Source organism: Colius striatus, chromosome Z (assembly GCF_028858725.1).
Source record: "Colius striatus isolate bColStr4 chromosome Z, bColStr4.1.hap1, whole genome shotgun sequence".
Taxonomy (NCBI): Eukaryota; Metazoa; Chordata; class Aves; order Coliiformes; family Coliidae; genus Colius; species Colius striatus.
The window spans coordinates 3,205,609-3,232,357 of record NC_084790.1 but is presented as its reverse complement, the minus strand read 5'-3'; the positions used below and the strand labels follow the sequence as shown (position 1 = coordinate 3,232,357).

Below are 26,749 nucleotides of genomic sequence, written 5' to 3'. Positions count from 1 at the left end.
ACTTTGTTCACTGAGGATTTAGGGTATAATTTGGGGAGGGGGGTGAAAGATGCCAGATAGGATCAAGACGGATACACCTGGAGGAGGTGTATCAGTTTTCTCCTGCTCTGTAACTCGAGCCCCGTCAGGAGCAGAAGGCTCCGGCGTGAGCAGCCGCTGGCGGTTCCTCCCCGCCGGCTCAGGAAGGCGGGTGCTGACCTTTCCTGCTCCTTGAGTTTGCTCAGGATTAAGATAACATATTTTAAGGGCCCCGGGGGCGGGGGGAGTTTGCACACAAAGGGGATGGGGGTTTGCCGCTCACAGTTCCTTTCCACCCCCCGCCCGATCGACACGGACACGGTCGAACCGCTGAGCCCGCGGGCAAGCGCCCGCCCCGACTGCATCAAGGCATCCTGGGTTTTTCTCCTTTAATTAACTCTTCCAGGAGATTTCTGCTTGTATGCGTCTAAAAAGAACAAACCAGGGGAGCTAACGATGCATTTAGCTGTGTTGTGGGGTAGGGGGGATCTACACCCACCCCCTGGCTGCTGCTGCCTTGGTTGGGGTTTAACCTGTTTTCCCCACGAAGGGAAGGGCTGCTCCCATCATGCTGCTAACAACCAGGATAATAGCCAAACGCTTTGGCTTTTCTTCTCTGTGCTACTTTAAACTTTGCTGTCTCAGGAGCAGAGAACAACATCGCCCTTTCCTTAATCCCAGCTCCTGTGCAAAGTCTCAGCTTTAAACCCTGAGGGAAACTACTCCACTAAGGACCTTTTTGTTGCAGGATAAGGTGTTAAAACATTTCCCCTCCTAGTTTTAGGGAAGGAGCCACCTCAAAAAAAGGCAGCTTAGAATTGCCTAAACGTGTATGTTCAACATTCTCACCCTTTAACAACAAGGCAGTGGTAGCTGCTGCCTGGATGTCATCACCGTGCCCCCAGGCCTGAGCACATTAAATAGAGGCTGCTCCATCCATCATCACCCTCCGAGGGAATGGAGCTCTCCCATGCCCCAGGCTTGGATGCCCACGAGGAGCCCGAAGGATGAGCAACGGCTTGAGAGCAGAAGGGGCTGCAGGAGGATTGCTCAGGTCATGCTGGCGGTTGCTGCCTCCTGTGTTAATCATCTTTCACAGGGAGATGGCTAATTACAAAGGCATCCAGGACAGGTCTGCAAACAGGGTGGAGAAACTGGATGACCTAAAATATTTAATTATCGAGGGAAAAAAAAAAAAGGAATGGAAATTACACCAGTAAATAGTTTCAGAGAGAGTGTAATACTTTCCACCTAATTTAAGAGGGCTGCCCTGGAAGAAACAGGGCAGAGGATTTCACCTGCAATCACATTTCAGTGCACGAAGAAACCCTTCACACACCGCTGAGCCCGGGGCACACGTGCACAAATCACAAACCCTTTGTTTGAAAGCCCGAGCTTGGGGATATTTGGAAGAGGTTTTGTGGCATGAGGGGTGGTAACTGGGAGAAGCTTGTGGAGCCACATTAAATCCTGTGCCTCCTGAAAGCTGCTCTGAGCTCCCAGGCTGCAGCTCCCAGGGCCAGGCACTGTGCTCTTCTAGACACCCACCACCATTCCCCCTTCTCCAGGCCCCCAGCCCCAGCCCTGGCAGGGCTGATGCTGGAGGCAGAGCCTCAGTAGCTCTGGGCATGTAGCATCCAACATGGCCCAGCATTGTTATCCCCTTCCTATGGCTGAGGGCTGCCCCACACAGCACCTGGGGTAGCTGCCTTCCTCCTCTCTCCTCATCCATGCAGATTCCTGGGGAAAGGGTTGCAGGGCTCCTGAGCCCCCATATCAGCTCAGCTGGAGGTTGGCGTAGCAACCAGCTACCCCAAATCTTCTTGATGCTTAATTAGCCAGAGAGTGACACTGGCCCTGGTCTCACCTGGCTCAGCAAGGTGCCCCTCGGGGTGCTCACAGGGACCTGCTGCTGCTGGGGAGCACGTCCTGCTGCGCGGCAGCACCGTGGGGACGGGCACGTGCACCGGTGCCAGGGCGCAGAGCACACCGAGACGCTCCCGCTGCATCTGCAGCAGCGAAAGGAATGGAGCTATTACTCATAAATCCCTGGCTGCAGAAAATACCAAAGGTGAACTGGAGCAGCGTCGTGTGCGAGGCTTTCAAAAAGCAGCAGCAACTCGGAGGTAAGGAAAAGGAAAGAGAACTGATGTAAGGGGAACATCCAACGCCTGCAGTTAAATGCAGTCCTGCTGTGATAGGCTCTATCCACCTCCTCCTGCATGAACTGCAGAGGTGGCCACAGCCTGGGAGATGCTGCAGAGGAAGGGGTCCTTGTGCTGGGGGGAAATACAGCCGTGCAGGAGTACATGCTGGTCACTCATGGGCAGCCAACCTAGCACACACGGGTCTTGCACCGGTCTCTTCTCAGCAGCTTCAGGCGTCCCGTGGCAGCACTGGGAAGGCAGGTCCCTGGCAGAGACCCTGTGCAACCACAGAGCATCATGACCTTTGGTCCTGGGCTGGAGCAGCAGTGCCTGGCCTCACACACCCAAAATGGGGGTGCCAGGCTCAGGCTGAGAGAACTGAACACCCCAAAAGCATCTTGGCTCCCCAAGCTCAGGCACAGACCAACCCTCCAGCGCTCGGGCTGTTGCCATTTCTCAAATGGCCAGAGTCTGGTTTTCTCCCTCTGCCCAACTGTGCCACGACACCGTGGGGTTATTAAGAGAGATGACTCCAGGAAAGATGGCACAAAGCATGACGAGGGGAGATCAGCTCTTCACAGAAAATTGTATATTGCTTACGACTTACTGTCTGTGAACATAAAACAGTTTAACCAGCCGACCCTAAATCACAGTGACAGCTTTACACTACCCACAACCCTTTGCTCACCCTTATCCAACTCGGTCCGACCCACCTCCCCTCCCTATTTGCATTTGTTATTTGTTTCCTAAATGCTTGCTTCCCCCCTTTTTCTCAGGGATGCAGCCAAGCTCTCCCCCTTTTCCCTGGGAGAGCAACACACGTGTGTGCACACGCACGCACGAAGCCAAGGTGCACCGGGCACCAAGAAGGGCTGGAGGCCTGGTGGGATGAGCTGCTTTCTCAGCTTTGCTGTTCATCAAAACCCTGGATGAGTCACTTTCCCATTGCTGTCACCCCATCCCAGTCTCCCCACATCCATTCAACCCCTCTCACGCACAGCCTGGTGTGACCTGTTTCACGCAGCACCTCTAATCCCTGACGACAGCAGCTGGTGTGGGAAGGGCATGCAGTGGGATGCAGCAGGACATTTCCGCTCCCTCCCACACCAGAGTGGTCACAGCAGAGCCTTCCCCATGGCCACATCCAGCCACCCAGGTCCCACACATCCTCCCCTCTCCCTGGGGATGTCAGAGGAGCAAAACGTCCCTTTGTCTGCTGGTTTGCTGAGCGATGTAGCCAGCTCCAGTGGGTGCCAAGAGCTGCCTGATGCCAGAGCACTCCCAGCAGAGAGCCAGCACCTCACTCCCTTTGTGAGGGAACCTCATCCTCTGCTCAAAGCTGCTGCTGGAGACCTCCCTAAGGATGGACCTGCTCTCTGGGACAGGGATCAACAGCCATTAAGGAGCTGAGGCACGCTCATGGTTAACCGCGACTTTTACCATTTCCCCCCCAATCCCACTTACAATAAATCCCAGGCTTTCCTCTTCCAAATCTGCTGAGCTGATGCTACATGGGAAACTGTGAAATGTTCCGTGGCTATGTGTTCCCCATTGCTCTTAATCCACTTCTAATTAAGATCACGTGTGATGCATGCCTGAGCTAAGTGGCCATAAAATGCTATTGTTGCAACTCTATAGCAAACCAAATGGAAGAAAATTGCAGCAAAATCCAAGATTAAGGGTAACTGGCTCACAAAATACAGTGCTCCAAAGTAATATGAGGCAATTTCCTCGTGATTTTAGGGAAAATCACCACCACCAGCAGCATCCTCTGCACAGAGCACAGCTCAGCCTCTGCCACCCTGGCTCTGCTGGCAGCACATCCAGCAGTGCCCATGCAGAGGGCAGCCCTGCTGCTGCTCCCCTGACTGCTCCACAGCCCTGCTATGACCCCACCTCCGCAGCACCCACACACAGTCCCACAGAGAGCAAACCAACCACCCCTGGAATGTTCAGGCAAGAGCCAGAGTCCCCAGGCACGCCAAGCCGGAGTGAGTGTTGGATCAAAGCTCTCTGCCAACCCCTCCACACCCCCTTCATGATGCCCTGTCCTCAGTGGATGGACACAGCCCAAAGCTTCCCACAGAGAAGCAGCTTGTGAAGGTCAGGGCCATTTCACACCTGGGAGATGATTTGGGGGTTGGCATGGGGCTGAAAGCCTGTCTCTGAAATTTGTGTGTAGCCATCAGTCACTACTGAAATAGTCCCTTCGACATGACCCTGTGCTCCCTGCCACTCATTCCCCCACCCCAATACTTGCACCCACCTCGCCTTCTGCTGTGACACCTCTCAGACACAGGTCCAGTTCCCCTGAGACCCCCCATTTCCCCTCAGTGCACTGAGGAACTGCAGCTTGCTCTGCTTCTCTCCCAAATGCCTCCTTGGTCGATGAACCCCACAGCTCAGGCACCAGGCTGCCAGCCCAATTGAAGATTATACTTGACATAGATTATCTCAGTTTGTAATCTTTTGGCTTGGTCTATTTTTAATATTCCCCCTTTTTTTTAAGACAAACCCCTTCTGTGGATGCAGCCAGAGCATCCACCCTGCTCCCCTTGAGCCTCTGCCAACGGGGGTTCTCCAACCTCCTCCTTGCTCCTCGCATCACACAACAGCCTGTGCCAGGCTCAGCAATGCCCAGTAGCTTCTCTGTGTCATCTCTCAGGCTGAGAGTTTAAATTTTAAGGGTGCTTATAGAATAAGTGTGTCAAGGAAAGAAATCCCCGAGGCCTCTGTGTGCAGAAGCGAGGGTGCAGAGCGGTGGGGCAATGCTCTGGCTGGGGAGGTGCTGCACCAAGAGGATCCAGCAGAAGTTAACAGCTAATCAATTTCTTTTTTATTATTTGAAGTTACCAGCTCAATAAAATCAGAGATTAATTATGATACAGTTATTAATCCACGATAAGCTGAATAGCTGGGCTTTTGCAGAAGGAGAGCGAGTTAATGGGGCATTTTCAGAGGATTTAAAAAGGGAGCAGTTTTCTCCAGATTAACAGGCTGGCAAGAGGCAGATGTGCTGAGAGGATGGTTTGGGCTCTCACGAAGCCCATGGGCCCTTTTTCCCACCACGTGAAATGGCTTTTCTTTTGGTGATTTAACAAGAGCATTTACTGGAACGGAGCTTTTCTGCCAGGCAAATCTCTCCCCTTCTCACCCCACAGCAGCTGGGCTGCTGCCCCCCTGCTCAGCTCTACACAGCACCCAACTCCACAGAGGCTTAACAGCCCCCAGGAGCCAAGGGACATCCCTGCATCCTAACAGGGCAGGGGAAAAAGCCTGGGAATAAGCAGAGGCAAGGAAAATGTGCGATTACTCAACTGCTCTTCTCCAGACTTAACACCTGATCCCAGCAAACATCTTGTAAGACTTGAAAACACGTTCTGTTTCCCCCACTGAGGTTCTGGGTTATTCAAATCTGATCTGGGCCAAAAAAAAAAAAAATAAAGCTATTTTTAATCATCTTTGCTCGCAGCTGAAGGGAGCAGACGAGGCCAACCGAGCAGCAGGGGCTCCGTATGTTTTGTCCTCCGCTGCGTTTCACGGCAGCTTAAAAAACGCGAACCCCGCGACCACGAGGTCACCGACGGGCACACGGGTCTGTCACAGCTCAGCAGCAAAGACCCTTTCACAAGCAGGGTGGGCATGGAGCTGCTCTGAGGCAGCACATCGTCTGCACTGGTGTCCCTGAGAGAGATGTACCCACAGCTTCTTTATACATTCACAGCTGCTTTTCCCCTCCTCCCTCCATATCTGTAACGAACCCTTTGGCCAACGTGATGCCCAGGGGCTCAGGTGCCAGGTAGAGGGAGTGGACCTGGGAGGAAATGTGGCCACTGCTTCTGGGCCAGCTGGACACTTTGCTTTCCCTGACGAATTTCTCCCCCAAAAACAGGGACAACAGCAAATCACTGCAGGAGTTAAGGAAGAAGCCAGAAAAGCTGACTCGCCCTTCTGCGGCATCGCCGCTGCAGCTGCTGAGGCTGGTCATGGATGGGGGCTCCTGGCGAGGGCTGGCATGGCCAGAAAAGCCTGGTACCTTCCCACCATGCCTGCCCAGGCTACAAGGATTTCCAAGCCATTGCACCCTGATTAGTCCCCAATTAGACTCTAATCCTGCATGTTTGCATACGATTTAAATCAATACATCGGGGTTTATTGCAGACAAAGCACTGCCGAGCTTCACCCTGTTTATTAAAGGCGATTAAAGGATTCTGTGCATAATATAATTTGAAAAAAAACCATGAGACTGGCACCATTTTGGTGATAGTTCACCACTGAAGGGCTCTGACAGCAGAGAGACGCCTGGTGAAGACAGGAGGAAACTCTCGCCGCTGCTCTCAGAGATGCTGGAGCAGGATCACGGAGCTGTCGGATCCAGCCAGACCTGCCAGCTCTCCTCGCTCTGCTGCCCTCCAGGCCAGGGCACTGCTTCCCCAGGACATAGCTACTGGCAGGGATATCCCAGTCCCACAGAGCCATGAGCCTGTACTCCTTTTTCAGTGTAGCAGGCTGCAGGGACTCTGGGTGATGCCCAGGGATGCCAGGCTTCGTTCAGCAGCACAGCACCCCGGGACCCTTTTAAGGTTTAACAGCACAGCCCATCGCTTTTGTGGGGATGAATCATCCTTTGTGCACTGCAGGCTGTGATAGGGGATGTTTGAGGGGAGCCTGTGCCCCCCACAGCACCCATAAGCAGCCCTGTCTGCTGCCAAAATCCAGGGGGGCTGTCATCCCCCATGTAACACAACCCCCCCAGCAGCCACCGTCCCCCAGCAGCTGGGAAGGGTCCCCACGTCCCTTTCTGTGGGGGCCACCAAGCCCCCACCTCTCCTCTGCAACCCCAGCAGTGCTGAAGCTGTCACAGCGATTTCTCTGCTCATCTCAAACCTTTCTGCTCTGCCAGCAAGCACAGACAGACGTTTCAGCAGCTAATTGGGGAATCTGAGATCTTCCCCTTCACAAGGAGCTGTTGTACCCGTGCAGAGCTGCTGGGGGGAGGTGTGGGGGAGTGTGGGAGCTGCAGCACGGGGAGGAATGGGGTACCCTGGACAGGCTCTGGGTGTGTAACCCCATGGAGGCATCATGGAGCAGAGGAAGAGCTTGTGACAAATCGGCACTGGGGCACAACTGGCTTTGGGTGTTTTGGCCCAATCCTGCTCACTCAGCCTTGGCACTGGGTTTGGGGGAGCAGCCTGGGAGGCTCTGGGGCTGGGAAGGGCAGTTTGAGGTGGGCATGGGGCTCACACATAGAATTGTTTTGGTTGGAAATAACCTTTCAGATCATCAAATCCCAGCCCTGCCCTCACCCTGCCCGGCCCAGCACTGACCCACAGCCCTCAGCACCTCAGCTCCACAGCTTTGGGGTCCCTCCAGGGCTGGGCACTCCCCCAGCTCCCTGGGCAGCCTGGCACAGGGGCTGACAATCCTCTCAGGGAAACAGTTCTGCCTCAGCTCCAATCTCAGCCACCCTTGGCACATCTTAAGGCTATTTCCTCTTGTCCTGTCATTCATTACTGGGGAGAAGAGACTGACCCCCACCTCACTACAGCCTCCTCTCAGGTAGTTGTAGAGAGTGATCCTGTCTCCCCTCAGCCTCCTCTTCTCCAGGGTGACACTCTTGGCATGGAAGAAGCCGGGACATGGTGTTCTTCCCATCATCCCCCCTTAGCACCCACCACCCCCAGCACCCACCGCCTCTGGCCAAGGGGTTAGGAGCTGCTGTCAGCTCGGATCTGCCCGGGAAGCAGAGAGACTCCTGCTACAGAGGAAAGCACTTCCCCACGCATTTCAGTGAGATGTGAACTGACAGGGCCTGGGGACATTGGCTCTGGCAGCGGGGCAGCACAAGCTGCCCTCTGCATCTCATGTCTTTTCTGGGACATGGAGGGAAGGGCCTTTTTTTTTTGGGCGGGGGGAGCAGTGGACAGCAAAGGAATAAATTCCTGAAATGCTCCAGCTCAGTCTGTCCTATGATGGGCAGCCTCTGAGATCATCCAGGAGGAAAAAGGGAGGGCAGCAAACCCTCCATCCTCCATCCCCTGCCCTCACCCAGCACCAGTCTGAACTGGTGCCTGTGCCTGCAGCCATTGCTCCCTATTTTGGGGTAGGGCAGCTCTCTCTGCTCCTTCGTCACCAGAACAGGGGAGTCCGGCTCCTGCCTGCAGGAGCATAAGGACACCATGAGCAAACTGAGCCCACTTGGGCACGTTTGAACACCACAGGCAGTAATTAAAGCACTCTTGACCCAGTTGGATTTGAACTGGCATCTGCAACACAAAAACATCTTTCATGTGTGGACACCCCATATCCAAATGCTGCCTGCACTGCAACCCAACACGAGACAACAGGAATCCATCATTTGCCTCGCAAGAAAATGCCTAATGAAGGATAGATTGGGTTTAAGTCTGGGGGTCTTCCTGGCATAAAGCTAATAAATCGTAATGATGCTGATTATCACATCTGCTTGCTAGCTAAGCTCCTCCACAGCTTTGCTCCATGAAATGCAAGCGATTACAGCCTCTGCAGAAACAACTGATGAGAGAAGCCAGAGGGGAAGCGGGGAAGATCGAGCAGCGTCTGTGAAAGCTGCCTTTGATGTAGCTGTAGATGTCAACGCCAGACAGAGATCCCAGCTCGGAGGAGTATCTCATCTTTGTCTAACTCCATTATTTCATTTGATCCATTGTTTTTAAAAACACCTCCTCTCATCCCAAGGCTCCCCCAGTGCTGACACAATATCAGACCCATGTTAACCTGTCCTCGCTGTGGGTTGTGCTGGGCTGAGCCCGTCGCTGGGGCATGCAGCTTGGGCAGGAGAAGGGGTGGTTGCTCCTATGCATTTTCTCAGCACCCAAAATTGCTGGTTTGATCGGTGCAGGGTTCCAAGAGGAGTGTGATGGAGCAGAGCAGGGTTTTCCCCAGCACCAGGCTTAGCCCAAGCAACCATCACCTCTGCCTACCCTTCTGCCTGCGAGCTGCAGACCAAGCAGCAGCACAGCCCAGGAGCTTTTCCAGCACTTATCCTCAGCTCACTAGGTCAGGGCAGAAAGGGCTGGTCCTCTTTTCTCGGTGGCAGTGGACAGTTGGGTTTGGGAGGGGATCAACTTCTTTCCCAGCACAGGGGACATGGGGCTGGGTGGCACTGAGCACCCACAGTGCCAGCAGCGTGGCTGGTGCGGAGGGGACACGGGTGTCAGGTCAGGCGGTTCCCAGCCATAATCTGTGATTTGTGGTCACATGCCTCTCTGGTATCGTGTTGCAGGAGGCTGGGAAAGGTTGCCCAAACCAAAACTGGAAATGACATTTTTAACCCAAAGCTCAGGAGGAGGCTGTGCAGGAGCAGTGTCCTGCACGGGCCCCTCTCCTATGTTACAGCAGGGGGGGGGGTGGTGAGGCAGGAAAGATGGAGAGGTGAGGGGAGCAGATGCTGTCTGCAATTTCCCCACCTAAGCAAATTGCAGCCCTGTGCAAGCAGAAGCTGACTTCACCTTGAACACCAGAGCAAAGCGTGCAACGGGGCTGACAGCGCAGCAAAACCCTGAGGGCTGTGGCTGGCTGCCGGAGCCCTGCACGCTGGCAGAGGTCAGGGCCCAAGCAGGAGTAAAAAGAGCATACTTACATGCCCTGAGATTCTTTGGCTCAGTCAGAAACACAGCCCTGGACAGTCTCCCATCAAGCCACAACTGGGTCCAGGGGGAGAATCTGGAAGATGCAAGCTGGAATTTATGAGCCTTGTTCCTATTAAAATAGCGGGTGATATTTCCATCTGTCAGTGAAGGATGATAAACAGAGCAGCTCCTTTGCACAGCCCAAGCCCTGCTCAAACAAAACCACTACCAGGGAGGGCAGGGTTTGGCATACAGATGACCATTGCCATGCTGGGAATTTACAGCTCCTAGAAAGAGCAGGAGCAGGTATTTAAACAGGCTGATTCCCGAGGGTCTGCCAAGGCTAGGACACTGCAGCCAGGGCCCTGGCACTGACCACAGCACCCAGCTGCCCACCCTCTGGGTTTGCTAGGGCCAAGCATCCTCCTGACCCAGCTGTGAGCCAGGTCCTGTCAGCACTTTCCTGCCTTTGAGGAAATCTGTTGTTCAGCAGGATGGAGAGTGCTGGAGGGGAGCACAGGTCCAGGTTTGCACTCAGGACCCCCTCCCACACAGATACACCAGAAATCACCAACAAGCACAACAGCGAATGCCCTGGCACTGAGCACAGCCATCCCAGTCCCCAGAGAGCATCATGTGCTTTGTGTGTGAGGGGGCCACGCTGCCATGACCACTCATCCCACTCACTGGGGCCAGATGCACCAGATTTTACCACCCTGCAACCTGCTGCTGCTCTGCTGTTTGCAAAGTGTTGCAGATTTGTCTACCAACTGGACTCCAACCCCTTCCTGCCCTTCAGCAGAGCAGCTCCTCACAGGACAGCATGTTGTGGTCCACAGAGGGGCAGCCAGGACACCTGGGAGCCAGGGGCCAGCACCAAACATGCTGGTTTGCACGATTCCAGTAGATTCCTGCCGTTTCCCATCCCCTCGACTTCTCATCACCCTCACACCAGATAAAGGCATCAATTAGCTACAAAGTGCTTTGGAGACTTCAGCTCATTAATCCAACTTGTAATTAGTCTGTAAGGAAAGGAGGGCAGTTGCTAGGTTGGCTGAAAAAGGGGCTGCACTTGACCTCCCCGTGACCACCGCTCCCTGCAGAGCAGCCGCAGGGTGCACATCCAGCATCTCCTCAAACAGCAGCGTGGTCCTGGGGAAAGCACCAGCCCCAGGCTGGAGACACTAAGTTCTGGACCCTGCCCTGGGCATGGGTGTCTGAAGCAGACTCAGGAAGGATAAATTGTCCTGGTTTGCTGCTTAGTGCCACACAAACTCTCACAGATGAAGGGCTCAGGCAGAGCTGGTCAAGCGTTGTTGCAGGGTGACATTTGTGGGCAGGTTTCCCTGCTTTTATGCAGGAGAAAATCTGCAGCAGCCAGGTGTAGAGGCTGAGGCCAGGTAAATGCCAACAGATGGCACAGAGGGCAAGCGAGTCCTTGCCTTCACACAAGCTCCTGCCCAGCAGCACAGCACCTGCTGTGTGCCAGCATCCCTGCCACAGCCCATGGGCGAGGGGCTGGGACTAGCCATCCTCCCAGGGACAAGCACCAGCCCTTCTATGCTCAGAAAACACCTCCACCCCCAGGAAGGGCTCAGAGGAGACTGCTGTCACCAGGGTGACACTGGGAAATAAGAAACAAGCAGGAAAGCAGAGACTTTGTGAGTGGGTCTCAGTGTGATGGGCATCACCGTGTGGCTCTTCAGTAGAGTCTTTGTCCAGCCACCAGCAAACACACTCATTCCTTGTGCTACAGCGCAACAGCTAGTTAATAAGCAGCTCTGCACCTCCCAGAGTTGCTAACAACAGTCAAGTGGGCATCAAGCCTGCCTGGAGGGATGACACTGGGCTGCTCTCTTGCCAGCTGTCACACAGTGGAAATTGTTTCTAATAGTTTGGCCATTAACAGGAGCTTCACCACCAAAGAGAAAACACCCCTCCCTCACAGCAGCCTGGGATTGCCCCAGCATCGCATCATGGGGGCAACCAGCAAGTAGAACAGGTCAGTGAGCATGTCACACACAGAACCACAGAATCTTAAGGGTTGGAAGGGAGAGATCATCCAGTCCAACCCCCCGAGTTTGGATACCGGTGCTGAGGAGCATCCCACAAGAGATGCTGCAATGCCTGAGGTCCCATGCACTCAGCTCAGCACTGAAATACTTGGTGAAACAAAACCATGGCCCTTAAAACACCCTGTTTAAGGGCAAGCATGGAGCTGCCCTGGCTGCCACTTCTGCTAAGTGGCTTTTGTGATAAACATCAATCTCCACGTGGAAAACAAAACCGGCCCTTGTTGCCATGCTGGTGCTTTCGTTCTCAATGGACCCTGTTAAACACCTTGACCCTGGACAGCTCAAGCTTGTCTGGTTTGTTTTAGGGCCTATCAAATGTTGGTGTCACAGCAGATGATATCCTAGCACTCACTGGGATCCCAGTGAGCTAACAGCAGGCAACAGATCCTCTTGCAGGAGGGACTCAGGGCTGTGACCTCCTCTGGTACAAACACACCCCAAGCAGCCTCTCCTGGGGCTGCAGGAAAGCAGCAAGATCCCCCACCACAGCGGGACAACTTGCCAAGGGCATTACACATCAAAGGGCCGGTGGCATCCAAGGCAGCTACACACTGCCAGAGCACCAGAGCACAGGGCACAGAGGGTTAACAGGGGCTGCCAACAGAGAAATGCAGGTGAAGTCTCAGAGGATCGTTGTTCCCAGCAAAACCTCCAGCCATAATTGAAAAATCCCCTGAGAGCTCTCAAGAAGTCCATCCTTAGCCCTTAGCACCAAAATCTTGGCAGGATTTTGAGACAACAGCAGCCAAACTCAGCACAGTTACAGGATATGTGCATGGCAGGAGGCTGGAGGGATAGGGTTGAGATGGCACCGGTCACCCAGAACCACCAGCCACTCCACCTTTGGATGAGCTCATCCCAGTTGCACAAGCCATAGAATCATTTTGGTTGGAAAAAGACCTTTGACATCATCAAGTCATCTATGGGAACCCAAGAAGATGCTCATGAAGACATAGTACCAGCAATGTACTTTGCAGATGGACAGGACCCACTGGTGTCCATCCCTCTGGCACAGCAGCAAAGGCTCTCAGGCTCCAAAACCCCACTGAAGGACCAACAGTGACAGTGGGGTTGGGAAGCCGCTGAAGCTCAGGCAGACCAGATGCTGAGGACACAACACAGCATTCCCAAACACTCCCACGAAAACAGCACACCAAATCAAAGCAGCTGTCCCAAATCAAGGGAAACCTCGACCTGCTGCATGGCGCTCCTACCTTGTCCTGACGGCATCTTCCCCTTGTTGAGCTGCTTGAGGCGCTTCTGGTGGGACTTGCCATTGTAGTGGATCTGTGCCTGGGCAGCTGAGTTGAGCTGGATGTTGCAGACCTCGCAGAGGGTGAACGACTGGTGCTTCTTCTCCCGCTTCATGCGCTGCTCAGGCTGGTTTGGCGGGGAACTGGCCGCCTCCACCAGCCTCGCCCCCCCGCTCTCAGGGCTCTGGGATGGGCTCAGGGGTCGCTTCATGCCTGCGGGAGGAAGGACAGACCTGCTGTCAGGACAGAGGGAGGGGAACAAGGGTCAACTGAGGCAGGAAAACCCAGCACAGGTCACATGCCTGTGGTGTGCTCAGGCTGCCTGGATCTGGTGGGGACTCGCAGTACAAGTATTTAAAAGGTAGATGTCAAGAGCATGGGGCAGCACTTTTTTCTGTTGTCTAAAGTGACAGGACAAGGGGTAGTGGACAAAAGCTGAATTACAAAAAGTTCCACTGGCACAGGAGGAGAAACTCTTTTGGTGCTGAGGTGAGGGAGCCCCGGCCCAGGCTGCACAGGGAGGGTGTGGAGTCTCCTTCTTGGGAGGTTCCCAAACCCATTTGGACACGTTCCTGTGCCTCCTGATCAAGGGAAACCTGCTTTAGCAGGGGATTGGGCTGGATGAGCTGTAGAGGTCCCTTCCAACCTCCACCATCCTGGCATTCTGTGATTCCCAGGAGGTTAGTGCTGGAATGGGGAATAACCCACTTCTTCCAAGTTTCTAGCACTGGATGTCACTCCTTGTGTCAGCTAAAGTCTTTCTGTTCTCACCTGGACAGCAGCAGAGGTAGTTTTGAGACAGAGCTGGGACCAACTCTGTCGGTGAGAAATTCAACAGCAAGGACTCATGTGGTGGTCCGGTGTCCCACAGCCCATCACCACTGCAGCAGGAGGAGGACTGGCACCAGCACCTCGAGCCATGAGCACTTCCTCACCCAGGTTATGTGAGTGATATGTCCTGAATGCAGGGCTCTGTGGGGCCAACTTGCATCAGCGGCTTGAGTCCCAGACCTACACAGGGATACCCAGATGGAAGAGCTGTCTGTGGAGGGGTTGAGGTACGCTGGTGACAGCCCTCCTGCAGCCTTCACCTTGCAGAAACACTGTCCTCATGGCCTTACCCTGAACTGAGAGCTGGTAGGACATCAAGAACTGAGCCTTGGGGAGGCACGAAGGTCACTTGAGCTCTGCCATCTGGTTAGCACCTTGTAGCTGGCAACTGCTGATTACAAACAGGCGTAGGCACGCTGAGCCAAGAAACCCCAAGGGCCATGAGTAGGGGGACTGGGGTGTCTGTGGGTGGCCAGACAGACCCCAAGGGTGCACTGTATCCTTGGGAAGGACTTGTGCAGCTCAGGTTCCATCTGTGCACTCATCAGGCACCAGGGACCAGACCAGAGGCTTTCATTTGTGCAATGGGCAGCATGAAGCCCCAGAGCTGTCCCTTCCTGACTTGGTGCAGCACCATCCTGTGAAATCCTGGGTTCTTGAAGGTGGGAGGCCCTGCACATCCCCTCGGACAAGGCTGATGGCTCCTCATCTCACACCCGCTGCCAGCTCCATCCCCCCTTGAACAAACGCCTGTGTGGAAGTGACAGGCTGAGCTCCCACAACCTCCTCTCACAAAGTCCCTCCCAAAGACGACCCATTGCAAGTTTAGCACCCCAAGAAGTCCCCCCTGTTTAGGGTGGGTTTAGGCTGGGGCTGCGCACGCAGCCGCGCAGATGGAGCGGGTCGCGGTGCGCTGAGCGTGGGCGCGCACGGCCGGAGGCTCGAGGTGGGCTCGGTCTGGGCTCGGTCTGGGCTCGGGATGGGCTCGGTGGGGCCCGGTACGGCCGGTGCCCATCGCTGCAGCCCCGTCCGCGGCCCCGCGGTGGCGCAGACGCTCCGCGCCGCTCCCCGCCGCAACCGGCAGCCCAGACACCACGGTGAGGGGCGGGAAGCGGATCCGTGGGGACGGAGGGCACCCACCCTGCTCCCACAAACCCACGTCTTCCACAGGTTGCTGGTGTTTTTCAGAGACTCCCTCCTGCATCTTCCAGCTCCCCCGAGGTGACGACGAGCATCTCCTTTCATTACGATAATTAGCAAGGAGTGGAGGAAGGTTTTGCCACGGGCTGTTGGTTGAGCCGCAGGTGAAAGCCACGACCCATAGGGGACAGAACCGGGACCTGTGGCTACTGAACGAGGATCTACGGGGGTGGAGGGTGACCCAGTCTGCCTCCCCTTCCCAGCCCTCGCAAGCAGAGCCATCCTGGTATCACCCCAGGGGCTCCCACCACAGCGTTTGCCAGGGAGGGTTTACACATGGGAGGTGAGGTGGGGTGGGGTGGAGCAACGGATGGACCACAGCCTGCCTTGAGGCAGCTGAGCATCAGGCTCAGGTTGGTCTGAACCAACCACCAACAGGCCCTTCCAACCTAAACTACTCCAGGATTAGCCAAAAAATGTCAGCAATAAGATCTGTAAACTGCTTCGCCAGTTAAAATACAAAGCAGCATAACTAAAGGGAGGTAACAATAAACATAAGTAAACTTGCTTTTCAGCAAGAGGAATTTAGGAGCCTTGAAGTTCACATCCAGCCCTTTGAGGACCTGTCAGCCCTGGGCCCTCTCTAGAAACCTGACCTCAGGATTTTTTTCCCTGAAGCTCCAGCTTCACCTTTCGATGAAAACAGAAGTGAATGCACAGCCCTTGTGCATGAGACAAGTGAAAAACACGGCTCAGCCCCGAAAGACTCAAAAAAAACCCAACCTGAAGAGACCTAAAAACCAACCTCAATTTTATTCACAAAACCCCAAAGGAAAGAGCTGATGTTTTTTCCCAATGAAACCTCCCAGGCTCGACACACTTGGAGGCAGGATGGAGCCACCTGCACCGAGAGCGGAGAGCTCAGCACCAGAGCTGCTCCATCCGAACAAAGCATCTTGTTTCTAGTCGTTCCCCATCGATGCCTGATGGCACTGGCATGGCAGGGAGCCCTGTGGCACCCCAGGGAGAGGGCCTTTACCAGAATAACCATTAGCAGAGCAGCCGGAAAGAAGATCTGGGAGATGATCGGCATCAGGAATGTGAAACAGGGCCTCCGGGTCCCCGAGTGCCCTTGGCATCCTCCTCCTCCACGGGTATTTTTGATGCAATTACATCCCAGGACTCAAGAGCTAAAATTGGAACATTATGTGGACAAAGTATCCCCAAAGTCTCCCTCGTCTCACAGAAAAGAAACTGCTGTTGCTTTGATTAGGCAGCAGCTCCCTGCCCTGGCTCTCGTTGCAGTGTTTAAAAGGTCTGTCCTAACTGCGTGCACGCCTGTCTCATTCATGTAATTTCTGCCCTGTCTGTTCTGCTTCTCAGGTGTCAGGACCAGAAATTGGGTGATTCCTGGCTAGGACAGGTCACAGCACATCTGAGGACCCATAGCTCAGCTACGTTGGGGTAGATTCAGCTTTTCCAGCAGCACATTGAAGATCTTTTGGGGGGGGCTTTTACCTCCTTTCACAGGAGGTGGGGACACTCCCCTCACCCCCAAGGTGATTCAAGGGCTCTGAGACAAACACAGCAGGAAACACTGGGTCCCTACATCCCAGCCTCACAGCCCTGTCCCATCCCAGGGCTGATAAAGCCAAGCTTTTATCGTCTTCATGGAGGACTGTGAGCAACCTCAGCTTTTGTGTGGTGTTCCCAAAGGGTGCAGCGATGGAGGAGCTGAGCTGCTGCTGACCCACCTCTGCCTGGATTTCACCTGCCTGCTCAGCATCCACAAAAAGCCTCTCCAGGCTCGTGATTCCTCCCTGCTACCTGCAGTTCTTTCTGCCCTTTGCTTTGTTGCCATCCCTGTCGCCGGTCGAGGGGGCCAAAGGCGCCTGCCGGGTGTGAAAAGCTCCCTGACAGATGTCCAAATCTCTCTGAAATAAAAGAAGGTCAGAGCAGCTTGGGTGTCACTGCAGCAGCAGCGAGTGCTGTGTCAAAGGACTCATCCTCCCACCTCATGGCATTACCAGCACACCCCTCATCCCCCACTGGACACTGGTCCCCAAGCCCTTGGACACCTTGCGACGCACAGCAGCCCCAGCCCAGGGCTGCAATACTCTGATCCATGAGTCTAAAAGAGCTTTTCAGGGGATTTAAGAAGGGCACTGGAGCTGGGGAAGGGGCTCGAGCACAAGGGTGATGGGGAGGGGCTGAGAGAATAGGGGTGTTCAGCCTGGAGGAGGCTGAGGAGAGACAGGAGCACTCTGCAACTCCCTGACAGGAGGCTGTAAGTGAGGTGGTAGGTTCATCTCTTCTCCCAAGTGACAGGGCAAGAGGAAACAGACTCAAGTTGCCCCAGAAGAGGCCGAGGCAGAACTGTGTCCCTGAGAGGGGTGTCAGCCCCTGTGCCAGGCTGCCCAGGGAGGTGGAGGAGTCCCCAGCCCTGGAAGGATCCCAAACCATGGAGCTGAGGTGCTGGGGGACATTGGGTTAGTGGTGGGCTGGGCAGAATGAGGGCAGGGGCTGGGACTCCAGGAGCCAAGATCTTTACCAACCAAACAATTCCACAATTCTTTTCTCCTCTACTCCTTGCTGCTTTTATTGTTTGCCATCACTTGCAATAACAGATTGGTTCTGAGATTGCCACCTCCTTGTCTCCCATGGCTCCCAGCAGCCAGGCTGGTCTCCCCAGCACAGCAGGCTGCCAGGCAGGTGGATCTCCACAGTGGGTTCATAATTTTAAGGTCAGTTTTATACTCATGTACAGGAGCCTATAACCTCAGGTCTCTCCCTCTTTCCTTTTTTTTCCCCCTTTAATAACACTATAAACATGTTGCAAAAGGCTGTAAAGGGCTGACAAACGTTAAAGGGAATTTAAAATCCAGGCATTAAATAGCTGAAATAAGAAACACTTTTATAGAGGGTGCAGAACAACAGAGCTCACCTCCTTTCCAGAGAGCATCTGAGTGGGTGGAAGGGACGTGGTACAGAGGCTCTGCCAGGCAAGGACACATTGACTCATCTGCCCCAGGATCTTTTCAGCCTCTGCTCCCATCCCTGACAGCCCCAATTCAGTCCCCACCAGACCATGTTTCCCCACCAATGGCCATTTCCACCCCCAGAAGCCAGGCCAGATACATTTGTACCAGGGGCCCAGGCAACAGGACTCTGCCTCAGCCTTGGCACTGGCCCCTGGGGATGCTGCATCCTTGAGTGCCAGGGTAACTGTTCAGCTCATGCCACTGCTCAAATTAATTTCAGCTCCTGGAAAGTCCTGACTATCTCCTGAGCACCCAGGGTCTGTCCTTGGCGTGCCCATGGTAGTGTTTTCCCATTTCCCAAGACCACCACTCCTCCAGGCTCCCTTTGTGGGAACCACGCTTGCCCTGACGGTGGTCACCTCTGCAGAGGACATCCCTGTGACTGCTCAGTGTGGTCAGCAGCTGAGTTTTTGAGGCAGCTCCACACTGGGACATCCTTTACTTCAGCTCCTAAATGCAACTCAAACTCTTCAGCAACTAAAACTTCCCACACGGGCTGCAGGTGCTGGAGAGTAGCTCCATGCCAACACATGCCCCACACTGCTGCAGCATCCCTCACCTCTGCTGCCAAGGAAAGTCAAGTCTTGTTGAGCCCCAGGGCCGGGCAGAAGGTCCAAACAGTGCCCTGTGCCCCAGTTGGTCATTTTCTGCTGGGGCAGCTCTGGTAGGAGCTTGTGGGAGACAACAGCCCCTGACGCCAGCAGTGAGGAAGGTTAGTGAGGGCGATGGCAGCAGACATCTGCAATGTGCTGACACATTTATGCACCCTCAGCCTGCAAAGGAGGAGCTGGAGTTCAGGGCATGTGGCAGAGGTCTTGCAGCTTCCATGCTACGCCCCCCAAGTCTCTTTTTTTTTTGTAGAGGGAATAGGCTTGCACCCAGAAAAACAGCTGCCTGAGCATGGGTTTAGTCACCATGTCACCAGTATGGCTCTGGACAAGTTATGAAATCCTGATAACAGAGTGGGTTTGATGCAAATTGGGTCCTTTCTCTTAATTCTGATACTCTGAATAATCCAAGGACAGACTCAGCAAGGCCATCCCAGGGTGCAAGGGAGCACGGTTAAATGCAGCTCAGCCCATGGGCTGTTTCCATGCTGATGCAGCCTGAGCAAAATCTAAGCAAACAGAATAAAATCCCCTTATCCTCATGAACACATTTTAAACTGCCTGAAAAGCAACACAGCTACAGGAGTCAGGCAGTAAGGCCTCCAGGCCAGGTCTTACCCAGCCCTGGGTTGGATATGCAACACTGATGGAGGTGGCTGCTCCTACAGCTCATAGCACCCAGGAACCAGGAGCTCCTGTTCAAAACGGCCACTCACACATCTATGTATTCAAATATGTCATTTTTACCCAATTTGTAACACATCTAGGAAGGTCAGCCTGTCTGGGAATGCTTTTCCTGGCCTCATGGCACAGTGGCACAGGTAAGCAGCAGCCATGGTACAACACTGTTGGTGGTAGTGGTTTTCCATCCCCAGTTAAAGCCATCCCAGACCCATTTGCCTTGACTGTTGTCTCAGCCCCATCCCAGCAGGGACCCCTGGACCTCATCCTGCTATTACCAGTAATTTGCTTCACATGGGTCTTTCATTGGGCCTGAACACAGGCTCAACATCTAGGGACAAAACCTTTATCCAAGTAAAACTGCTCATCTGTCCCACCCAGCAACAGGGAACCAGGGAAGTACCACCTGAACCTGAGGTCTGGATAAACTTGCTAAGGCAGCAAAAAACCTAAAAAGAGGAAATCATAAGAGTTCACATGCTGCTGTAACACTGAATCCACTTTCCTCATCTCTGGTTGAGTGCACATAACAGTAAATAAAAGCAAAGGAAGCAGAAGAATCAGTATGAAAGTCACCACCAACAGCTGTACAAAACTCAGTTCAACCCTTCAAGCAACGACCTTGTTTGCAGTGGCCCTGTTTTCATTTGCAAAGATCCCCATGAAAGCCAGAAAGCAACACAAACTCTTACCCCAGCGTTGCTGAAATCCCTGCATCTCATTTGCTGGCTCAGTTTGCACTCTTCTGCTGAAATCTGCCATTAGAGCTGACAGCTTGAATTAAATTAGAATTGGCTCGAATGCACAAATTAGCCAATAGTTTTCCTGTGCTCAGAGGTGTAAATCTCAGAAGGGCAGTTCAGGTTTTGGAGCAGCTCTGTGATTCCATCACTGCTGTGCACAGTGACTGTTTGCATCCACACTACAGAGCTCCCGGGAAGCCACAGACCCCTTGGTCACAGAGGAACTGCCTCGGTACGGGATCCTTGTCGCTGGCACAGGTGATTTCCAGCTCACCCCCTATTCAGGACAAAGAGGCAGGTCCTGATACCCCCAGCCCAGTGAAGGGAAGCTCTTACCTGATCGCTGGCAAAGGGAGCCCTGAGCCCTGCCCTTTGCAGCCGCCAAACCAGCTCCTGCCTGTGTGCCGCGGGCTCGGGGCGCCGCAGACTCCCCTATGCCCGCAGAGTTTCCGACGCTTGTCTCATATTTCAAGGAGCACTTCAAATGTGGTTCGATCAACCACTAAATCAGCCCCTCAGCAGCTCGGCAGCCTCCAGACGTGAGCTGGGGTGAGTACGAGGTGGGTGCCTGCAGCTCAGCAAGTCTCCGAAAAGCCCCGAGCGTCACGCGGGGCAGCGGGTGCCAGCTGGCAGGAGGCTGGGCTGGAGAGCAGCTACCTTGAGCCAAGAGCGGGTCAGTGCACCTGGCATCAGCTTTGGGGGTGACGAAGAGACGAGGCAGCAGCTTCCTGGGCTGCCTCTGAGGTCGGACCCAGAAAATTCCCTGTGCGGGGGGTAAAGAGGCAGCGGCTGCAGGTAGAGGGATGTGAAGGCAAACGGCCTCGGCTGCAGCGAGCACAAGGTGCTCTGCCCTGGGATAGAGCAGCTGCAGCATCAAGATGTCCTGGCCTAAGAGCTGAGCAGATGCAGGCAGAACATAGATTTCAGAGGGCCCTGGCCATGCCCTTACCACTTTTACCATTTCATAACTCGGCATCAAACCAGCCCCCTTCTTCACACCACCCCGAGCCCCAACACGTGCTCCTCTAATACCAGAGAGAGGTAGGTTTTAGGACCAGTAGATAAACCACCCGCTGTCAGACTAAGGATCAGTATGAGACAGCTCTCCAGAAGAGCTCAGTGCTGCAGGCTGGCTCCTGGCACAGAGACCAAGGCAAGCAAGGGGCTCAGGTTGTGCTCAGAGCTTAGGTCTGAGCCTCCCAAATACCCAGGTGGGCTCTTACTCTCAGATGCCCGCTGACATCTCCCCATCCTGAAGGTCAGCAGGACATTCTGCAGCAGCCTGGGCACACAGAGGGCATTGCACAGGCACACTGGAGCTGCTGTGCCTATCCTCTTGCTTGCACATCAGAGATCATTAACACCACAGGGCTGTGTGTCCCCTGAATCAGCAGATCTCAGTCCTGCTCCCAAACAGTGAGGACAGCTAAAACCCGAACTGAAGGAGACACCGTGGAGGGAACAATGCTGCTCTTCTGCAGCACTGCAGAGAACATGCTCATCTGCCCCAGAAACCAAAACCTTTCTGCTCAGTAACAAGTTGATTTGATTAATCACCTTCAGCAGGGACCAAACAGGAAGAGTGTGGGGTAACAAGAGAGAAAAGCAGAGTGGTGGCAGAGTAGGCAGGGCACATGGGCTGTGTCTTTTGAGACTGATAAATGAGATGGTGCTGGGTCTGGTGAACACATTGTCCTGGGCACACACTGCAGCTGGGTCCCCTTCCTGCCCCGGGCTGAGTGAGCTCGCAGCACTGGCTCACCCTCTCTCACACCAGAAGAGAGAAGAAAGAGTAAAGCAAACGAGCAGTGAGTCTGACATGTTGTCCCTGGGGTTCAGCTGTAAATGTTAGCACAGCGTAAGGAGCAGCGGGAGAGGAAAGATTGAGGCACCGGCGATTCATCATCCTGAGCGTCTGCGGTTCCCCCTGGCTGCTCTGCAGGCTGCCAGCTGAGGAGCGCCTGGCACAGGGCTTGCAAGATCACAAAACCCTTCAGGTTTGTTGTGATCAGTGCAAAAATCAGAGCAGAGGCACCTACTACAAACCCACAGCGAGATGAAGCTTTACATGCCCTTGGTGTAGCTGCCTGGCGCTGAGCCCTCGCACAATGCCAACACACAAGGAGGGCTCAGAGCTCCTGGAGGACAGGGCACCAGTGCTGAGGCATCATCCAGGGCTGGGAGCAGCTGGTGAGGTGAGGATCTGAAGGGTGAAAGCATGAGAGGGGTAATACAGGCGATGTAGCTGAGGTTTGGGGAGAAAGGGAGGATGTCACATCGTTAGTCACGGAGCAGCTGCTGGAAGAGCACTGACCAACCAAAGGGATCTGGCAGACAACAGCACTGGCTGCTCCCCTGTTTCTGTGCCACTTGCCTCAAAATAGACCTGAGGACTGCAACCTGATGAAGCCACAGGGCAAGTCTTGACCAAGCAGCTCCTCATTGCCTCTTCCTGCTCACTACAGACAGTGATCCCCAAATCCCCTGGAAATCAAATCCAGACACCACTTGTGAGATAGCAACAAGGGCACAGAGCTAGCTCCTGTCACCCCAACAGAGCCCTGACCCATGTGGCAGCTCACACAGACCCACAAATGACGAGGTGACACCTCACATGGTGCAGCTTTGCTGATCTTGGGAGTCCCAAATGCACTGTCCCTCCTGTGCTGCTCAAGGTGATCCCGTGCCACGACCCTGACCCTCACTGCTTTCCTCACCAAACCTGATGCAATTGTTTTCTCTTGGAAAAATGGAATACAGAGAAACAGGTTGTGGGATGGGAAAGGGGTCTGAGCCCTGGCAGTACCCTGTGCCCCTCTCTCTGAAGCTGCCACAAGCGTGTTCCTGGAGAAGATGATTTCCCACTTGTGCAGGACACGCATTAAAACAGTAGAAGTCCCAATTCAGAGAGGGCTAGCCAGTGCTGCTCCCTCTGTGGAGCCAAGCTATATTTCCCGACAGCTGGGTTTGTGCTAGAGCCACATAAGGAGAGAAAGTGAAGCTGGGAGTTCTCACCAGGCACCCAAGGAGCTGCCACAGGCAATAAAGGCTGAGCCAACACCAGCCGCCACTAGCAACAAGCAGCTACCAGCATCACCCACACATGCCCCTGCATGGAGGAGGGCAGAGCCAGGGGACACCCACCACAACACCTTGCAGTACTAAGCCAACACAGACCCACAGCAAAGACAGGCAGAGTCTTTCCCCCCAACTTCCTCTGGGTCAGGAGGTTTTTGTGTCAGAAAGTGGCTTTTAAGTGCATTTGTGGACGTCTGCTGCCTAACACAGGAGACCTCCAATGTAAGTTTGGAGCTCCTGGAGGCTACTGTATTACAACCTAAATTAAATATTTCACAGTGCTAAGCAAGTGACATTTGAAATCCAGTCATTGCAGGGGTATCAAGTAAAGTTATTTGCAACGGGATCTGCTTAAATGCTCAGAGGGCTTTAGATCAGCCCATCAAAACAAGCTCTGGGCTTTATTAAAATACAAGTTATCAAACACCCGATCTCCTGGAGGAGGGTCTGGAGCCCACTCAATGGAGCAACAGATAAGCTAAGCCCTGCTGGCCCCCAAGCCTCCCATTAAAGCACAGCTTTGAAGGTTGTTCTCATAAAGAAAGCAAAGGCTGGCGAGAGATTTGTGTCACTTCTGGCCTCTGAACCTTCCATGACCATGGAAGAGAGACAGCACTGCTCCCTAACACCATGGGGTCACACTCAGAAAGCTTCAACTTGAGTTGAAGTTGAGGGGCCTGCACCAAGCACAAGCACAACTAAACTGACTTCTTTCCCCAGGACAGAGCCTCCAAATGAAACAGCAAACTGGGACCCATTGGAGCACTGCAGCAAGGGAGGCTGGCAGAAGGCAAAGGGATACCTATGGAGGGATGCTAGAATGTAAAGATACCAAGCCAGAGCCTTCTTCCTGACCCCTGACTCTCCTCTTATAGCCTTCCTAACTCAACTCAGCTGGGGCTAGTGTAACCTACCACCCACCACCCCAGCTGTTGGTGGGGGGATTCAACACAGCAGAGAGATGGAAAAGCCCCTGCTCACTCAAATACGTGTTACAGGAATTGCCATGGCGTTGTTCAGTTCTGACAGATGCCTGATTTACGTCCCCAGTTAAACAAAATGTTTGCTGCATAAAAGCATGCTCTGAAAATGCAAGTTTGTCAAAGTATAACAAATCCACTTTCATTAACAGCCCTGAAAATAGGCAGTTGATTATCCCCAGTAACGAGTGACAGGACAAGAGGAAATGGGCTCCAGTTGTCCCAGGGGAGGTTGAGATTGGAGCTGAGGCAGAACTGTTTCCCTGAGAGGGGTGTGAGCCCCTGTGCCAGGCTGCCCAGGGAGCTGGGGCAGTGCCCAGCCCTGGAGGGATCCCAAAGCCGTGGAGCTGAGGTGCTGAGGGTTAGTGGTGGGCTGGGCAGGGTGAGGGCAGGGCTGGGACTCCAGGAGCCTCAAGGTCTTTCCCAACCAAAATGGTTCTGTGATTCTATGAAAAAGTGCTTGGAAAGGTAAGGGCTGCAGAAGAGTTTTCTGAGCCAGTCACAGCAGAGGTGACACGGAGTCCAGGCAGCAGGATCAGGCTTGACAATGGTGTTCAAGGACAAATCCAGGGGAAATTTTGCTTCAGTCTCATCAGCTCCAGAGGGAACGAAAGGCTCCCCGGGTGCTTTGTGACCGGGACTGTTCTCAGGTCAGTCCTCTGACATCTGACCACTAAGCCCTGAGCCTTGGAAAGGAGAGACTCAGAGTGAAAACCCACCCTGGTGACAAGGCAGCGGCCCCTCTGCACATCCTCCCTGGCATGATGTGCCCCAGATCTGCAGCACTCGTCACTGCACTGAAGTTCCCAAACCTCCCGACTGCCAGGAAGAGCTTGACAAAGCATCTCGAGCTGTAAGGCAGATGACAAGTAAAAAGAACCCCGAATTTATTGTTTTCTCAGAATTTAGAGTGGGAGGAAGGAAAATGGGACGACCCATGATTTTTTAATGCCTGCAGTTGGCAGTTCCATATTTAATGTGACAGCATCCCTTTAAGAAAAAGATGTTCACACACAGGAAAGAAAATAAATTGGCAAAGCAATTTGCTTTCAAGCCAGCCTGACAATTCCCTGCACAAACACTTTACTGCAGCCTCGGCTGGAGCCACAGTGGCCAGCACTCTGTGCTGGGCAGCGTATAATCTAAGAGTTTAAGGATGCTCCACTCATTGACAAGCCCATCTGCTAATACTGGAAACAGTAATTTATCCCAGAGATGGTACAAAGGAAGAGGGGAAGAAATAATTCATTGTGTGTGAGCCGATGAGGAGACGTGTTGTCATGTTATCACGCTTGACAACCCCACTGTACAAACAGAGCTGCTTGTTACAGAGTCTGAACCCAGCACGATCAAAAGGGTTTCTTCAGTCAGGGTAGGAAGAATTGGGGGGGGGGAAAAGGAAAGAAGAAAGGAAGAAAGGAAAAGGAGAGCTAAATCAAAGGCTGTGCTTACCATTTGTTATGAAGGGAACTTGTGAGAAACACTTTATTCAGAGTGGTCGGTAACCAGGATGGGAGGTGAGTGCTGAAGGGGTCCAGGACCCCATGGCACCCACTGCTGCTGGAGCATCAGCCTCCACACAGGCCTTTGGTCCTGGCTCTGAGCAGCACTGAGGGACACAAGTGAAGGACAGGCCTGAGGAAGGCAAAGCGCAACAGCACCAGAGCTGTGAGGAGGAGAGGAGCCAGAAACCGAGGTCCAAAACCATCCCTCACTTCTGCATCCACCCTGGGCTCATGCCTGGGCTACACAGGGGAGCACACAGTCAGTGCTTGCTGCCTTCTGATTGATAATAAACTGACCACGAGCCAGCAACGTGGCCTCCTGGGCAAGAAGCCAATGGCAGCCTGGGGGCATCCAGCAGAGTGTGGGCAGCAGGGCCAGGGAGCTTCTGCTCCCCTTTGCTCTGCTCTGCCACATGTGCTGAGGCCTCATCTGGAGTCCTGGGGCCAGTTGTGGGCTCCTCAGCTCAAGAGGGACAGGGAAGTGCTGCAGGGAGGCCAGCACAGGGCCAGCAAGATGCTCAGGGCACTGGAGCATCTTTCATTCAAGGAAAGGCTGCGGGAACTGGGGCTGTTCAGTCTGGAGAAGAAGAGACTGAGGGGGGATCTTATTAACATTTACAAATACGTCACTGGTGGGTGTCAGGAGGTTGGGACAGCCCTTTTTTCTATAGTAGCTAGCAACAGGACAAGGGGTGATGGGATGAACACGAAAAGTTCCACTTAAATATAAGAAGAAACTCTTTCAGTGCTGAGGTGAGGGAGCCCTGGCCCAGGCTGCCCAGGGAGGGTGTGGAGGCTCCTTCCTTGGAGCTCTTCAAGACCCACCTGGACACGTTCCTGTGTGACCTGATCTAGGTGGGAGCTGCTTCTGCAGGGGGGTTGGACTGGATGAGCTCTAAAGGTCCCTTCCAACCCCACCATTCTGGGATTCAATGATTTTATGATGACAATCCCTTCACCTGCAGATTACTTTTGCAACCTTTGAATTGTTTGCTGAAATTTTGTGGTGTTTGCCAAAACCCTCCCAGAACTCCTCAGCCAG

At 53.8% G+C, this 26,749-nt stretch overlaps 1 protein-coding gene across 1 annotated transcript in view; it reads right to left on the bottom strand.

Moving 5' to 3' along the window:
• The window catches only part of ZNF385C (zinc finger protein 385C), a 102,673-nt gene that overhangs the window by 40,358 nt on the left and 35,566 nt on the right, over positions 1-26,749 (bottom strand). The window contains exon 5 of the mRNA XM_062017561.1: positions 13,062-13,313. Within this exon, the coding sequence (XP_061873545.1) occupies positions 13,062-13,313 (252 nt within the window). The remainder of the gene's footprint in view (positions 1-13,061; positions 13,314-26,749) is intronic.